The sequence below is a fragment of the Thalassophryne amazonica genome, chromosome 16 (genome assembly GCF_902500255.1).
Source record: "Thalassophryne amazonica chromosome 16, fThaAma1.1, whole genome shotgun sequence".
NCBI lineage: Eukaryota > Metazoa > Chordata > Actinopteri > Batrachoidiformes > Batrachoididae > Thalassophryne > Thalassophryne amazonica.
The window spans coordinates 29,250,222-29,268,342 of record NC_047118.1 but is presented as its reverse complement, the minus strand read 5'-3'; the positions used below and the strand labels follow the sequence as shown (position 1 = coordinate 29,268,342).

General features: G+C 41.5%; 1 protein-coding gene across 1 annotated transcript in view; it reads right to left on the bottom strand.

Moving 5' to 3' along the window:
* The window catches only part of rbfox3a (RNA binding fox-1 homolog 3a), a 1,755,711-nt gene that overhangs the window by 595,789 nt on the left and 1,141,801 nt on the right, over window positions 1–18,121 (bottom strand). The window contains exon 6 of the mRNA XM_034190050.1: window positions 10,568–10,677. Coding sequence (XP_034045941.1) covers window positions 10,568–10,677 — 110 coding nt within the window. The remainder of the gene's footprint in view (window positions 1–10,567; window positions 10,678–18,121) is intronic.

Here is an 18,121-nt window from a genome sequence, read left to right as displayed (position 1 = left end):
TATGGCAAAGCAAAGGCTTTCTGATGGCTTTTTTGATGTTTCACTGAAATGACAAGAATACTTAAGCTTCTAAAAGCTTTTTCATTTCTCTGTCTGTTCCCACACATAAAGACTGCTGCTCAACAAGTTCCCTGACAGTGATGAAGGGGTTGTTATCTTTCGCTCATCTTATCACATCATAGCTGAGCAGGTAGAGCAGGTTGTCCTGCGACCAAAGGCTCCTGCTTACTGAACTCCAAATTGCTAAATCCCAAGTATGACATTTGGGTCCACAGGTGATAATCAGCATGTCCCATGGACTACAGTTGATCTGTGATCTATACTTACCGCCCCCTATCAATTTCAATTTATTTTAATTTATATAGTGCCAAATCACAACAGAGTTGCCTCAAGGCGCTTCACATAAGTAAGGTCTAACCTTACCAACCCCCAGAGCAACAGTGGCAAGAAAAAACAACCTCTGAGGAAGAAACCTCAAGCAGACCAGACTCAAAGGGGTGACCCTCTGCTTGGGTCATGATACAGACACAAATTACAGAAAAATTCACAAAATGAATATACAGGAAATGCTGTTGGTGCACAGGACAGGAGGGTTACAGAAACAGACACCACACCCATCTCTGGATGGAGCTGCACCTTAAACAGAGGGAAAAAAAACAGAATCAGGCAGCAGAAAGACAACAAATACAGTATAATTTGTTAGCATTAAACAACAAGAAAAACAGAAGACATACTAAGGTGATCAATGGCCACTAGCCCGAAGCTTCACTAAAAGACCCAGAATTTAGGTAAAGTTGAGGCTGCGGCACACTCTGTTTACTAATAAAATGAATTTAAAAGAGTAAAAAGCATAGTAACATACTATACCAGTATGCTTGCCATACGAAAGGGAAAATAAGTGTGTCTTAAGTCTGGACTTGAAAGTCTCCCCTACAGCCTGAGCTACGGATTAATTGTAAAGTCAGCATTACAGTGTGAAATACTGTACATATTTGTTGTTGTTGACTCAATTTTAATTTAATAAGTGTTTAAATATTGACTTGGACTTTATACCATAGAGTGTCATACTCTTTGTATTTCTTCATAATTGATAATATTATATTAAAATAAATATTCAGAGGCAGCTTCACCATCAGAGAGTCTCATCCACAACAACCACAAAAGACTCCAAGCTGTCACTGATGTTAAAGGGGGTAACACGTGGTAATAAGAACAGGGGGATGTAAACTTTTGATCAGGGTCATTTGGGTCATTTCTGTTGTCATTATGATTTAATAAGAAGAAACACAGTTGTCTGACAATCAATGGCTTCACACAACCACTAACCATGAGGGGATAAAATGTGTTATTCAATTCTGCCAGGGCAAGTAAACCTTTGAGCACAACTGCATATATATATATATATATATATATAATGTACTTCAGAGTCCCAGCACAAAAAGAATCACTCTGAGACAGAGGGATTGAGGACAGCATTTTCCATTTTTCTTCTCGGTGCCATTCTGAGCTCAGTGAGCTGAGCGTGTAGCTGAGTGAGAGTGGTGTCGCTGCGTGAGAGGACCTGTAAGTGATTTATAAATGAAACTAGTATTATTTGTTGGGAAAGTGTAGTGACACGGACCCACAACAGGGGGCGCAAATGAACGGTCAATAGATGAGCCAAAAGTAACAATTTAATGTTGTGAATGTGCACAACGAACATACAGACAATCACAGAATATCATTACAGTCAATACACAGAGGTGATGTGTGGGCAGGCTCGAGGATAGAAGACGTCTGTCCTAAGAAGAGCCGGAACCACACGATTTCCGCCGCCCCAGAACCTGGTGAATACTGGAGCCACCAAGTCCCGAATTCCCAGGTGATCACCGTCCCCGACTGTCGGATCTGGTACTGCTGGCGAAGAACAAAGACAGTCAAGTGTGGGTGTGTGTACACCCAGTAACAACAACGGTGGGAATGCCACCTCCACCTCTCATTCAATATGTTGCAGCGGTCTCAGCTGAAAAGGAGCGCCGTCTTGCACAGCCTCCTCACAAACAACCGGTTCTCCTGCAAATTCTCACAATAACAGAGTTACAAATCTCACAAAAAGGCTGAGAGTATTACCTCCTATGAAGTATGATATCTCGGCAACGAGGTGGAGATGACGTCTGGTCTTTATGGAGTGAGATGATGTTGAGTAGATGGGTGACAGCTGTCAAGAGGTAATGAGCGACAGCTGTCACCCCCGGCTGTGTCCATGGCGGCAGCGCCCTCTAGTGCCTGAAGCCCGCACTTCAGGCTGGGCGCCCTCTGGTGGTGGGCCAGCAGTACCTCCTCTTCTGGCGGCCCACACAACAATTATTATTATTATTATTATTACCCTTTCACCAGACAATGTCATCATCATCTTTTTGAAAAAGAATTTGGAGTTTTTTTAGTTAAGTCTGTTTAGTTGTGTTTCTTTCTTCTTTAAATTACTGTTTTTTATGACATTCAAGGCTATTTTTAATTAATGATTACTGTTTGTATTGCAGTGATGTGAGTGGCCCTGAAACTGTTATTCACGACATTGGACAGCTGCACGGGGGGGGGGGTGTAATTGTCTGGGGGACCTCCCCCACAAAATATTTAAGTATGACATGCAATTTGGTGCAATAATAAACTAAATGAGAGCTATATCTCATTATTGTCATAAAAACATTTTCCCATATCGGCCAGATGACAGAAGTACAACACACAGACGGTCAAATAGATTAGAATATGGTGTTGTTATTATTTCACAAAACCACATATTCACACTGGACTGTTACTGTTCTCTCTCTACATTTATTTAAACATTTGACTTCAGCAATTTGTGTTTTTATAACAATGGATGGTTTCTTAACATGTTCTCTTAACATAAATAAATATAAAATTTGATACAAGTAAAGCTGCACCTACTGTTCATTAAGTCACCAATATGATGTTTAGTTCTCATGTGGTTTTAAATTTGATTCTTATTCGCTTATATCAATTAATTTTCCATCCAGTGCTGACAACAGCATTTCTGGGATACTGACAATTTACATGTTGCACAAAATGACACAAAAAATGTTTTTAACCTCAATATTTGTCTTCTAGAACATGTTAAATGTTTATCATATTTTCCTCCACATGAATATTTCACGTCCATGTAACAGAAGAAACCATAAAATGCAGATTTAGCAGGCTAACATATCACGCCTGCATGGAGACAGTTTGAAGTAAATTCATCCCAAAGACAGAGCTCGATTTATGTGAAATAACTTGAATCACATCAATTGACAACAAATTCCATCAAAAACATGATATCATAAGACTTACCAGGAGTGTTAGCTTTTCTGAATGAATAATGACTGAAAAATGTCCAGTCAGCATTTTGGTCCTTTTGCTTGAACCAGCCCCATTTGAATTTACTCCTGAACGTTAAATCCTCTCCCTGTAGCAGAACTACATTTCCACAGATTTCTTTGCAGTTTTAATGCGATGTAGAGTTCACGTTAAATTCTAACGGCGTCTCTCATTTGCTGCTGTGCGGACGAGCTGCATCGTGTTACATTTATCCTTCACTCTCAGATCAGAACGAGAAGATGTGCGACTTAATATCCACTGTGGCATCTCATCAGACACATTTCCACACAATTTTACAAATACAAACATCCTGAAATCAGACCATGGACTAAATCCAACGCGGGCGAGATAATCAAAAACAACCCGGAAATGTTCGCCACAAAAGTAAATACCCAGATTTCTGGGAATTCCCAGAAAACTTCCATCACTGGTATTGTAATCACCTGGCATTTTGTTATCTTTTACACCCCTACCATTTACATAACAGTCAATAGTGGCCTTGCTGGCCACTGTACCAGGACCTTTCAATGAGCAACAAGACTCCTTAAATCACATGCAAAGAAAATGTCTACTTTACATGCATCTGCCTAAGAAAGCAATCATTCTTATTTAAGCTAATACATGAAAAGAACAAGCACAAATTATTGTGTTAAAAGAGGCCAACATGGACAAAAATATGAGCTTCATAGACGCCCATTGGGATCTATGTGAGGAGATGATGGAGGAGGTTAAAATGATGGGCTTCAGACTACAGGATCCTTGTTTTAAATCCTTGTCAACCCAGGCCCTTGTGTATGGTCTTGAGTCCCACAGCACGCTGACATCGATGTGTGAATGTGACACATCATGGTACAACACTTTGAGTTTCTGCATCAGATAGAAATGCAGTCTGTTTATATTTCAAAGCTGAATATTTTTAGTTTCACAGAGTTAGTGACAGAAACTTTGTGCACCAATGCCATTGCTATCCGATATGTTACACATGTGTTTGCCCTGCTCACCATAGGTATAAAAACACTCACTCATTTAAAACACACACACACACACACACACACACAAGGCTTGAGACTGGTGTGGTCCTAAAATGCCATTCTGTAGCAACCATGCAGCAGTGAACACATCCGAGCTCCTGGACCTGAGCTCTTCTGTCTTCAGTTTTCTTCTTGCAGTAAGAGGATGTCGTGCTACTTGCAGCTACTAAGAATTCCAGCACTTGGCATGAGCTGGATCAACACAAACATTCAAGATGTTCTCATTTGTAGGTGTCAAATACTGATGCCTTATCAGAGCTCTTGGTAACACTGCAGCAATGGTTAGGAGCCTCTTCATGTTGGTGCAGTGGCACATTGGAAAATACAATACTTTGGGTTAGATAAAGAGCTCCACCTGGTGTCAAGGAAGCTCAAATAGGTCAGAGAAAAAAATAGGTAAGAGTAAGAGTGATGGTCATGCTTAGGGTAACATTAGCATTACTTTGCACTGGCGTCACATACTGACACTGTTACAGGCCTTGACATCAGCGCAGATTTATGCTCACATTTCCCAGTCAATTCTAGCTCCAAGCCTCATGTTCTGGCTTTGGTCCAATGTGTGGTTAGGCAAAAGAGTGCTTAGAACTAAAGTGTCTGAACATGAACCCAGATGTCAATGTACATTTTGCAGTACCATCAATGTGCTAAATGGATGCAGGAAACACTGAGATCTACACATATCAGGAAAACAGATGTCTTCAAAAATCAGTAAGAGTAAAAAGTCAATATAATGAAACTGTCACTCAGGCCTCACACAGCAGACAGATAAAGAGAGAGATGAGAGATACATTAACTGTCCCCATGCACTTACAAGCACTCTGAAAACGTCTAGTGGTCACACCAATGGTGTCAGGGTTTGAGTTTTTGTTTGGTTTTATTTTGTTCTTTTGTTCTGTTAGTTATTTTTGCTTTTCATTGGTTTTTGTTTGTTTCTTCTCTTGCTGGGTTTTTCTGCTTGGGTCTGTCTCTGTTTCTCTTGTCTCTCTCTCTTGGTTCTTGGTGGTGGGTGTTTCTCTTTCACTCTGGCCATGCCCTGGTTCTGGTGCTTTCCATGCACACCTGTTCCTGATTTGCTGATTACCACCTGGGGTTATATAAGTTCACTGGGTGTGTTTGTCCCTCGCCAGTATGTCGTCCATTGTGCCTTCATTCCAGCACTGTTCCTGCATTCCATAGTCCTGCCTGCCTCATTGTGTGCTCCTGACCTCCAGCCTGTTACCTCAACCACGCCATTTGCCTGATGATTTTTGTACTGCTGCTTTTTCTGGACTGGTTACTCATGAACTGACCTCTGCTATCCACAACAGTAAAGCCTTTTAAAAACCAGAGCTGTTTGTATGAGCCGTGCATTTGTGTCCCGCAATTCCTGACCATCCAGCCTGATAAATGGCACCAAGGTTGAGAATTGACCACACTACAACTAAGAACGGTTGACCAAGCAGACCAAGTTACCTGAAACTCAATGACTGTGAAGGTGGCTGAAGGCTGCAGGAGATCTATCACCTCAGATCATTGTGATTTCCTTACCACTTTTGTTGATTTGTGAATTACCCTGTGCTTCTTGGAGTGGAACATCATGTACAAATCAACCAAACACACACAGTCATCTTTGTTCTGTGTGTGCAAAAGTTCTTAAAGGCATTTAGCAATCAGGGAAAGATGGCGGAAGCAGTCAAAGTGATTTACTAAAATGTTCTATTCAAGAACCAGCAACAAAAAACTGAAACCATGAAATTTGGAACTGGCAATATACAAAGACCAATGGACAATCCAAATTCAATGATGATGGAACGTGCTACCCAAAGCTAATTGGAGCGTCACTCTCTACTTTCAAGAAGCTTGTCAAAACCAGCTCTTCCGAGAGGACCTCGTTTCCAAACATCTGTAACAACCCAAAGACACCTAACTCACACTTACCATGTACTTCTTTTCTTTGTCTAGCATTCAGTATCCTCACAGCTTTCTCTCTTTTACAGTGCATCTGGAAATTATTCACACGTTTTACAGCCTTCTTCCAAAATGGATGAAATATTTTTTCCATTAAAATTCTATACACAATACCCCATAATGACAACATGAAAAAGTTTTTTGAATTTTTTGCAAATTAATTAAATCTTAAAAAAAACAAAACTAAGAAATCACATCTACATTAGTTTTCACGGCCTTTGCTCAATACTTTGTTGATGCACCTTTGGCAGCAATTACAGCCTCATGTCTTCTTGAATATGATGTCACAAGCTTAGGAATCAGTGTCCCCCAGATATTTAGTAAATCTAAATTATTTTTGCTCAGATACTTAGTAAATATGAATCAGGTTTCCTTGTGAAATTGACTAGGATTTACTAAATACTTTTTGGCAATATAACTCATCATTTGACATGCTATTACTAAATCCAACACATTTCATTTATTAACATGTACTTATTTTTTGGTTAGGCTTAGTTAATGTATTCAATACTTCTTAATCAAATTTGTAGAACTTAAAATCTATTCAGTTATGTTGTGTGTCACTTTGTTGCCACATTTTTTGAGTAAACATTGGTCAAATTTTTTTACAGTGTATACAGGTGTGTGTCTTTCCAAATCATGTCCAATAAACTGAATTTACCCCAGGTGTACTCCAATGAACCCACTGGGGTCCAAGGGCATTTTTTGGACAGTTTATTCGCCTGGCATACATGTTTTATTATTGCTGTTAACAGCTCTTCCTGCATCCCACAATCAAGTTTTATGTCTCTTGTTTTCAGAACAACCTGTGCTTTCAGAATATATATGTAATAGTTGTGTTTTATAAGTGTAATAAAGGTTTACAATCAGAAATAAGACAGGAAAAAGTAAAGCCGAAAAAGTTTCCACACATATTTATTCAAAACACACAGCAAGCTATAATACACAACTGTTTTGACACTTTATAAAGGTAATTTGGGCTCTTGTGTGAAAGACTGTACAACAAAAACTTTCAAACAATAAACACAAATGCACACTGTGAACAATATATACAAAAGGGTCTATGTATTTTGTTTGTCTTCATCTCAAAGCAATTTCTGTCTGAAAGCAGCTTTGACACTTTGGCCCCTTTACACTCTGAGGAGCGGCCCCTCCCCCTTGCTCCATTGATATGGTAAACAGTGCTTTACACTGGAGCGAGAGACCTTACCACAGACTTATTCAATAACATTCACAGGTAATGAGAAGTGGAGCATCTCTAAAATGCACACACTCACGTGAGATTGTCATCAGAGGCCCTCCGCTTCCTGTCGTAGGACTGTAGGAAAACATTTGCCATCTGTTCTTCTGTTGTGTTTGTGAGAATTTGACTGAATTTTCATCATACGTATGCTGCTGTGGCTTTCTGATGGCTGATCGTGTTATTAAAAATGCTGCAGTGTCATCCTGTCTTCAGGTAGGTGAAGGAAGACAAACAGGAAATAAAAAGGAAGACATCCATTTAACTACATGTTTCTCACCAACTGTAGCTCGTGTATGTAGCCATTTTCAAACGTACAGCTCTGGAAGACATCATTAAGCATCATTTGTATACGTGCATTACATTGCACGCTACAAATTGCCCATCTGCTGATTCTGGAACTCACTGTCTGGCAAAACAATGAATCTATTCTATGGCTCCGTGTAAAGGATCGCACAGAGATACCGCCTCTGTGTTGACATACGTCGTGGACATTAAAAGCAGTCGCGTGCGCAGACTGTACGCAGTGTTAATAATGCAGTGTTTACATCTTGGCAATGAGCAGGCAGTTGTGGCCCACGGCTCCAAACTGGCAGGACTGTGCAAGTAATTAGGGGCTGCGTGTTGGTGATGTGAAGGCGTGCTGCGTGTCATGCTGATACCACCGCCGGGCAGACCTGGTGTGTCAGCAGCAGGCATGCCGTGTGTGACACAAGGCCACACCTCTCCGCCACAGCGGGAACTCGCACTTTTCACATTTCAACAAGCACTCCTGCAGCCTGACTGATCAGCCAATCCTCTGCAGCTCACGGAGGGATGCGGAGGATTAGAATAACGGGAAAGTGAAGATAAGTCACTGTGCATGAGGGCAGTGGAACCCAACATCCTGACAGGCACGGTTGAAGCTGGTCCTGAAGAAGTATAGTTCTCCTTCCTGCATGGCCAAGAACAGTTGGCACAAGTCTCCAACAATAATCAAAGTTTAATTTTAATATAAAGACAAATCCTTGTAAAGGACAGCTGTATTCTTTTGCTGATTTAATGATTTCAAAGACTCCCTCATTTATTTGCTATTATATGCTACTCAAAGTCAGTGGTGGGCACAGCTAACAAAAAAGTTAGCTTGGATAACCATTAATCCGCTAACTGAAAAGTTATCTTTTATAACGCTAAACCAATAAACTGCGAAAAAAATTAGTGGAAGTTATAGATAACTGATAACGTTTAGTATTGATTCGGATGCGGCCACATCAGATTACACTGTCTGCTTCTGATAAACCAGTTTCACTTTAAGCACCACAGGGGCTGCTGGGTAAATTCAAGGATCAAGTCATTCCCAGGCAGGATCACAAACACAAAAAGAATGCATGAAAAATAAATAAATAAAAAATAAACCCCCAAACACTGTCATTATGTCTCAAAAGCAGTGAAACACAGTATTAGAAGTCAGAGTTTATTTATTTATGAACTCAAAGCTGCTGCTTTTTTCACATGCTTTGAAACCTGCTGCTTAAACAACCGAAATATGTCCATTAATGTATTGACTGGCAGAGTAAAATACATGTAGTAAATATAAATTCTTACCTGTTAGTTCCAGTGGGATTCATTAAATTCTGAAGAAAAATTATATTCCACATAAAGTGTCCTGATTATCCAAAACCGCATCTAAACGGTAAAGAAAAGTCCCTACAGGTGCGCTGTGAGATCTCCTCTCTTCCACCGAGTTTTGGCGATTAAATTATCCCATTTGATAGTAAGGTTTACAAATGTTTTGACCATTAAACTTTGCTCACTTTACAAGCAAAAAAAAAAATGTTAGTGGACTGAAAGTTATCAGAACTAAATTTATCTGAAGATAATTGGTCTGCTGATGGTTTTAAAACTTATCTGAAAAGCTAATCTGCTAGCAAAAACATTAGCTTTGATAATTATCAGTTAGCGGATTAGCTGAACTGAGCCCACCACTGCTCAAAGTCAATAAATGTAACTGAGACCGTCTTTGGATTCATTCATTCATAACTATTAGATACTTATCAGCTTTAACTTATTTTAGAAAAGTGTGACAGATTTAATGTGCACAATGTACACACACACAGAGTCAATGTAAGCATGCAAAGACAGAGCGAGGTAACAGCTTCACCACTTGAACACAACAAACCCACAGCACTGCCTCTTGCATCTCGGTTTGACATTAATTGATAATCAGACAAGCCTTCACATTAGACATTTATGAGATCAGACGAATTATCTATTTAATGCAACCCAATTACATGCAACCCTTGCGCACTAATCAACAGTAATTCTTAACTCACAAATGACAGCAACAACGAAACAACAGATTTAATCAATAATAAACACTGATGAAAATTTGTGATCCACTTAGAAAGCAGCTAATTAACAGGAAGACAGAAGGCTTTGCCTTTTTTTTTTTCTTCTTGCACAAGAATCTTTTGTGTTGCACAGTACTCGGAAGATGAAGTACAAAACAAAATTTGATTTATTTTTATGCATTTATTTATTTCAAATGGGGATAGTTATTTCTAATAAATTCTTAAGACTAATTCCTCAAAATTGCAATATTTGCTACATGAACAAATTTTCATGAATGAACATGTCGACCATTTGTCAGTGCAAATCAGGTGTGAAACAAGCTTCAACTGTAGAAAGAATTTCTGATTTCACCTGAGAGTTTACTGGAGAAGCTGTTCTGACTATTCTCCTCATGTGAAACATTTGTACTTGAGACATTCAGAACCCCTGAAAATTTGATTTTAAAAAATGTCTGAGCCAACAAAATGTCTTACAATTCAATCCACAGCAGAGGACTGTGGCATCCTATATGCCGAGGACAACAACAACACATCAACCCAGCAGCCATCAAATGCCGTCCATTACAGACTTTGATTAAATCTGCTCCAAAGGCCCATTTGGGCTCAGCAGAACCACATGAGACACTTTCTATAAAATGGAGGTAAGCGTGTCCAGCTGCACTTACCAGTCTTGTAAAGAGGGGCACTCCCAAATGCCAGAGGTGGTCGTTCAGCAGTCCGCTGTATACCACGTTCCCAAAGACGGCAATGCTTCCTGACTTACACAGTGAGTTTCCTGCAGGGACACAAAAACACACCAGCACGTATTGTTAGAATAGAACAGAACAGAATCATCTTTACTGTCTGTCCCACAAAGGTCACAGAAATTCTTCTTCAACAACCGGCTCATAAAATCACATAAAATACTCACACAAAACTTCACTGTTAAAAAAAAGCACAATTGACAACAGAAGAGTCTGTCTGGTCTTACTGAGGGTTGATACAGCAGACAGGATGAAAGATTTCTTGTAAATACTTTTGCAGGCCACAGGGACATTATATCACCTGGTGGAAGGAGTGGTGGTTGGGGGGTGAGTGGTCCTCAGTGATCAGAGTGGTGAGGGGGGTGTGATGGGTCCTCGGTGATCAGAGTGGTGAGGGGGGTGTGAGGGGTCCTCGGTGATCAGGGTGGTGGGGGTGTGAGGGGTCCTCGGTGATCAGGGTGGTGGGGGTGTGAGGGGTCCTCGGTGATCAGGGTGGTCGGGGGTTGTGAGGGGTCCTTGATGATCAGGGTGGTCGGGGGTTGTGAGGGGTCCTCGGTGATCAGGATGGTGGGGGGGTGTGATGGGTCCTCGGTGATCAGAGTGGTGGGGGGGGTGTGATGGGTCCTCTGTGATCAGGGTGGTGGGGGGGTGTGAGGGGTCCTCGGTGATCAGAGTGGTGAGGGGGGAGTGAGGGGTCCTCGGTGATCAGGGTGGTGGGGGGATGTGAGGGGTCCTCTGTGATCAGAGTGGTGAGGGGGGGTGTGAGGGTCCTCAGTGATCAGGGGGGCTTTCCTGATCACAGAGCGACTGTATAGCTCAGACAGGGGGGTTTTGGGTGAGCCGGTTACTTTGCTTTTGCATGACTGATAATGTGGAAAAGTTCAGTTCTATTTGCTGGTGTGGAAATGGTACCAGGATGAGATATTGAAAGTACGAAGTGATTCAATGAGGGATTTATAGACCAGAGTTTAAATGTCCTTGCTGACATGAAAAGTCCTCAGTTTGCTCAGCAGGTGGAGACACTGCTGTGCTTTTTTCTAAACAGTGTCACTGTGCATTTGAGAAGGACAGGCCGGTGTCGATCTCTGTTCCGATGTACTTGAAGGCTTGAACCTGCTCCACTACCTGACCCTGGATGCTGAGTCTCCACCCCCACAGCACAGCTCCTTGATCTTAGAGATGTTCTGTTCCAGGAGTGTTCAGAAAATGTCTGCACCAAGATGCTGACTGTGAGCTGGTAGTGGGACAGAGCATGTAGTTAAAAAGAATTTTGGAATTTGGTATTTAAAAAGGAGATGTTATTGGTATAGACAGAGAATGGAGCCTTGTTGGAGTTCTGTTTTTAAAACCAGCTTAGTTGACTTAAAAACATTTAAAAACACCAGTTGTGGTCTAAACACTAAAAAACTCATCCATAAAATCAGTGTGGGATGTCACTGAAGGTCAGGGAGACAGTGCAGCAGGTTATTTGTATTTATGGTATTAAAAGCTGAGGAGAGGTCCATGAATAAAATCCTCATGTGTGGGTGTGCAGAGTCCAGATGTTTGGTGATGGTGTCTGAAAGGGTGAGACTTGCATCTTCCACACCTCATTTTGTCTTGTAGACAAATTGGAGTGGGTCTAGTTTGTCCGACAGTAGGTTTGTAAGGTCTTTACACACGACCCTCTCCATACATTTGCACAGCAGTGATGTTAAGACTAGTGGTTTATAGTCTTTCTATTCCTTAGCAGGTGTTTTTTGGGGGGAATTGGAATGGACAATTTTCAAATTGTGCCTCACGGAGCGACTAACCAATCAGATGTTATGACGCCTCACAGAGCGACTAACCGATCAGATGTCACAGTGGGGAAAATAAGTATTTGACCCCCTGTCAGTTTTGCAGGTTTTCCCACCTACAAAGAATGGAGAGGTCTGTAATTTTTATCATAGGTACACTTCAACTGTGAGAGACAGAATCTAAAAAAAAAAAAAATCCAGAAAATCACATTGTATGATTTTTAAATAATTAATTTGCATTTTATTGCATGAAATAAGTATTTGAACACCTACCAACCAGCAAGAATTCTGGCTCACAGACCTGTTAATTTTTCTTTAAGAAGCCCTCTTATTCTGCACTCTTTACCTGTATTAAATGCACCTGTTTGAACTTGTTACCTGTATAAAAGACACCTGTTCACACACTCAATCAATCACACTCCAACCTGTCCACCATAGCCAAGACCAAAGAACTGTCTAAGGACACCAGGGACAAAACTGTAGACCTGCACAAGGCTGGGATGGACTACAGGACAACAGGCAAGGAGCTTGGTAGAAGACAACAACTGTTATGATTATTTATTAGAAAGTGGAAGAAACACAAGATGACTGTCAATCTCCCTCGGTCTGGGATTCCATGGAAGATCTCACTTTGTGGGGTAAGGATGATTCTGAGAAAGCTCAGAATGACACAGGAGGACCTGGTCAATGACCTGAAGAGAGCTGGGACCACAGTCACAAAGATTGCATTAGTAACACATGATGCTGTCATGGTTTAAAATCCTGCATGGCAGCAAGGTCCCCCTGTTCAAGCCAGCACATGTCCAGGCCAGTTTGAAGTTCACCATTGACCATCTGGATGATCCAGAGGAGGCATGGGAGAAGGTCATGTGGTCAGATGAGACCAAAATAGAGCTTTTTGGAATCAACTCCACTTACCATGTTTAGAGGATGAGAACAACCCCAAGAAAACCATTCCAACCGTGAAGCATGGGGGTGGAAACATCATACTCTGGGACAGGACGACTGCACCGTATTGAAGGGAGGATGGATGGGGTCATGTGTTGTGAGATTTTGGCAAACAACCTCCTTCCCTCAGTAAGAGCATTGAAGATGGGTCATGGCTGGGTCTTCCAACATGACAATGACCCAAAACACACAGCCAGGGCAAGAAAGATTTGGAGAAGATCTGTATGGAGAAGTGGACCAAAATCCCTGTTGCAGTGTGTGAAAACTTGGTCAAGAACTACAGGAAATGTCTGACCTCTGTAATGGCTAGGGATGGGTATTGATAAGATTTTATCGATATCGATGCCATTATCGATTCTGCTTATCGATCCGATTCCTTATCGATTCCCTTATCGATACCTCTTGTGAATTTTGTACTAAAAGTAGGCTTTACAGGTTTTCTATGTATTTCATTGAGTCTTAAAGTAAATAAATATGAAATTGGTCACTGTATCCTTGATCTCTGGACATAAATAAAAATAAACAAAACGGTGTTTCGCTTTGAAGTCATTAATTCCAACTGGATTCTATCGTTCAGAGAGTCATGCAGCGTTTGGAGCTGTGTGAACAGAACGGAGGACAATTCTTGTTTCTTTCTTGCAACAAGACAGGAGTCCCAGTTAGTAACTTTAATCCGCACAAAAGTGACTCACGATTGACATATTCAGGGATGAAAGTGATGAAAAACAAAAAAAGCTGAAACCCAAAATTACCCCCAACACCACCTGCATGAAAATGTTTGAATTCTACGAGAATTGAATTCTTGTAGAAGTTCTGAAATGCAATCTGGGACTATTCCAGACAATAAAATGCAGTGAGTGCAGCATCCATTTAATGAGAAAAAACCCAGCTTTCCTGATTCAAATTAATTCCAGTAGTATTTTGCTCTTACTAGGATGCAACAGTTTTCTAGCTTGGCAGATAGTTCTGGAGGAAATCACTGAAGAAATTAACAAACTGAAAATATGGTTTGACCGAAACATTGAAACTTTCACATTGAAAATGCCATAGACATGCTAATGTGTTAGCATCAGTCCCTTTTTTAAGTTATAAGATACATCTATCAACTGTTTCAGAAGACCATAACAGGTCGGTTTAACATAAAAAAGGTAAATAATACTCACAGCCATATGCTCTTTAGGGTTTTAGCGGGGGAAAATTAAGATAAGCGAAAGAAAAAAAAGAATCAATGAAGCAATGATCGAAGCACTGCTTTGATCTGCGAATCACTGCTTCGATTGGTTCAAGGTTCAAAACAAAGCCGCGCTGCAGAAAAGTTGATTACAGACCCGCTGCAGCATCTGTAATCAATGTAAAGAAATTATACTTTTCCTGACAAACACCCCCAAAAACAATGGCCACTCTGAAGGACCAATAAGGGAATCGTTAAGTAAAAAGGTTATTGATGTTGGTGGATCGAATCATTTCTTAACGATACCCGAAAGAAACTGGTTCTCGATACCCATCCCTAGTAATGGCAGACAAATGTTTCTGTACCAGTTGTTAAGCTCTGTTTTTCTAGGGGGTCAAATACTTATTTTATGCAATAAAATGCTAATTAATTATTTAAAAATCATACAGTGCGATTTACTAGATTTTTTTAGATTCTGTCTCTTACAGTTGAAGTGTACCTACGATAAAAATTACAGATCTCTCCATTCTTTGTAGGTGGGAAAACCTGCAAAACTGACAGGGGGTCAAATACTTATTTTCCCCACTGTATGACGCCTCATGGAGCAACTAACCAATCGGATGTTATGACACCTCACGGAGCGACTAACCAATCGGATGTTATGACGCCTCACAGAGCGGTTAAATGATTGGATGATATGATGCCTCATGGAGTGACTAATCAATCGGATGTTATGACACCTCACGGAGCGGTTAAACGATTGGATGATATGATGCCTCATGGCGTGACTAATCAATCGGATGTTATGACGCCTCACAGAGCGATTAAACGATTGGATGATGCCTCATGGAGCGACTAATCAATCGGATGTTATGATGCCTCATGGAGCGGCTAAATGGATGTTATGATGCATCACAGAGCGGCAAACCAATCGGTTGTTATGATGCCTCACAGAGTGGCTGACTGATCAGATGTTATGTCGCCTCACGGAGTGGCAAACTGATAGAAGCTGGACACTGGTTTATTGATGTCCCCAGAAGTCAGCTTTAGTTCAGATTTCTTGTTTTGTTTTGGCTCCGGTGTCCTTCGTTAGTGCCGTGTGACCGGGGCTTTACATTTGTTGTTAGGAAAGTTAAACGACCAAAATAACAACATTCTGGGCGCAATGAACACTATAATAGTGTTATTATTTGATTTCTTTGTGCGAATGACATCATTATTCAAGCATTCAAAGGGCTATTCATACCTCCACTCAACTCCAACCACACACGAGAAAGTTTCTTGACAGTTCTTGTTGTTGAACGAAACCGCGTCTCCCTAACCAGACAGAGTTACGACGTCATCACACATATGCGCAGGCGCTGCTCTATCACAACTTGACAGTCATCCATTATGATGGATTCCTTCCATTGCTTGGGAACAGTGCCAGAATCCAGGAGAAGCTGGAACAGCCTGGCAAGAGTCCCGCATTCTTTGAGCACCCTGCCTCTGAGCTTGTCAGGGCATGCTGTCTTGTGCGGGTTGACACTGTGCATGATGGAGGCCACCACAGAAGCCTGTAACTTCTTCTGGGTTGTCTGGATGTCTTGGTGGCTTTCCTCACTCTTCTCCTTCTTGCACATTCACTCAGTTTTTGAGAACTGTCTACTCCACAAGATTTCCCATAGAGTGTCATACTGGTTGTATTTCTACATAACTGATGTAAATAAAGTTCAAGACATATTCAGTGGCAGCTTCACCGTCAGAGAGCCTCGTCCACAACAACCACAGAAGACTGCAAGCTGTCACCGATGTTAAAGGGGGCAACACACGGTATGAAGATACAATATAACTTTTCACATGGTATGAAGAACAGGGGGATGTAAACTTTTGATCAGAGTCATTTGGGTCGTTTCTGTCGTCATTATGCTTTAATAAGAAGAAACAGTTATTTGACAATAAATGTCTTTACACAATCACTAACCATGACGGAAAAAAAACATTTGTGTGTTACAACGGTATATACGAGGTCTATTAGAAAAGTATCTGACATTATTATTTTTTTCAAAAACCATAGGGATTTGAATCACATGTGATTGCGTCAGCCAAGCTTGAACCTTCGTGCGCATGCGTGAGTTTTTTCACGCCTGTCAGTTGCGTCATTCGCCTGTGAGCAGGCTTTGAGTGAGGAGTGGTCCACCCCTCTCGTCGTTTTTTTCATTGTTTAGGAATAGCTCAGAAACTGCCGCTTTGCTTGATCAAAATTTTTTCAGAAACTGTGAGGGACATCAAAGTGGACACCATTCGAGAAATTCAGATGGTTTTGGTGAAAATTTTATGGGCTTCAAAGAGATTACGGAGTGTTACTGTCAGTTTAAGGACGGCCCAGAGCGACTGGTGGTGCACCGCGCTCCGAAGCCGCCATCGACAGGCTGAGCGACCATTTCATTTCTAAACGGATGGCTGTATGGATCCATGACCATCGTGTGCAATTTCTCTGGTTATGACAAGAGCTGGACATCAACCATTTTCCGGCATATTTCACTTTTAACAAGAGATTTTGTCATGGAAAGCCAAGCGGAGGCTTCGCGCATCACGATGGATTCGCTACTGGAACGAGACAAAACCACCTCCGTTTTGGTCTCACAGGACGGCTTTGAGATGGTGTTCAGACAGCTGTCAGTGGTTTTTCCATCGAGTGATTATTCGAGAAATTGTGGATGTGCCTGGACATGCCAGAACATGTCCTGTGAGGCTTCATCACGGCGTTGCTTTGCGCCATGCGGCACCGCGAAGCCTCTTCTTTCCATGACAAAAACTCCTGTAACAGTGGAATGTGCCATTCATTTCCAAACTGGACGCTGTGTTTTATCCGGGATGTTGTCTGACTAGCACAGGAATTATGAAAAGACGTGGACATCAGCAATTTTTCAGCACATTGAGACAGACGTGAGGAGGAATTCCGCACGTTGCGGCGGTGCCGCATGGTGCAAAGCAACGCCGTGATCAATTCAATCAATCAATTTTTTTTTATATAGCGCCAAATCACAACAAACAGTTGCCCCAAGGCACTTTATATTGTAAGGCAAGGCCATACAATAATTATGTAAAACCCCAACGGTCAAAACAACCCCCTGTGAGCAAGCACTTGGCTACAGTGGGAAGGAAAAACTCCCTTTTAACAGGAAGAAACCTCCAGCAGAACCAGGCTCAGGGAGGGGCAGTCAACTGCTGGGACTGGTTGGGGCTGAGGGAGAGAACCAGGAAAAAGACATGCTGTGGAGGGGAGCAGAGATCGATCACTAATGATTAAATGCAGAGTGGTGCATACAGAGCAAAAAGAGAAAGAAACAGTGCAAGAACATGTCCCGTGATGAAGCCTCACAGGACATGTTCTGGCATGTCTAGGCACATCCACAATTTCTTGGTTAATCACTCGATGGAAAAACCACCGGCAGCTGTCTGAATGCCATCTCAAAGCCGTCCTGTGAGACCAAAACGGAGGTGGTTTTGTCTCGTTCCAGTAGCGAATCCATCGTGACGCGCGAAGCCTCCGCTCGGCTTTCCATGACAAAATCTCTTGTTAAAAGTGAAATCTGC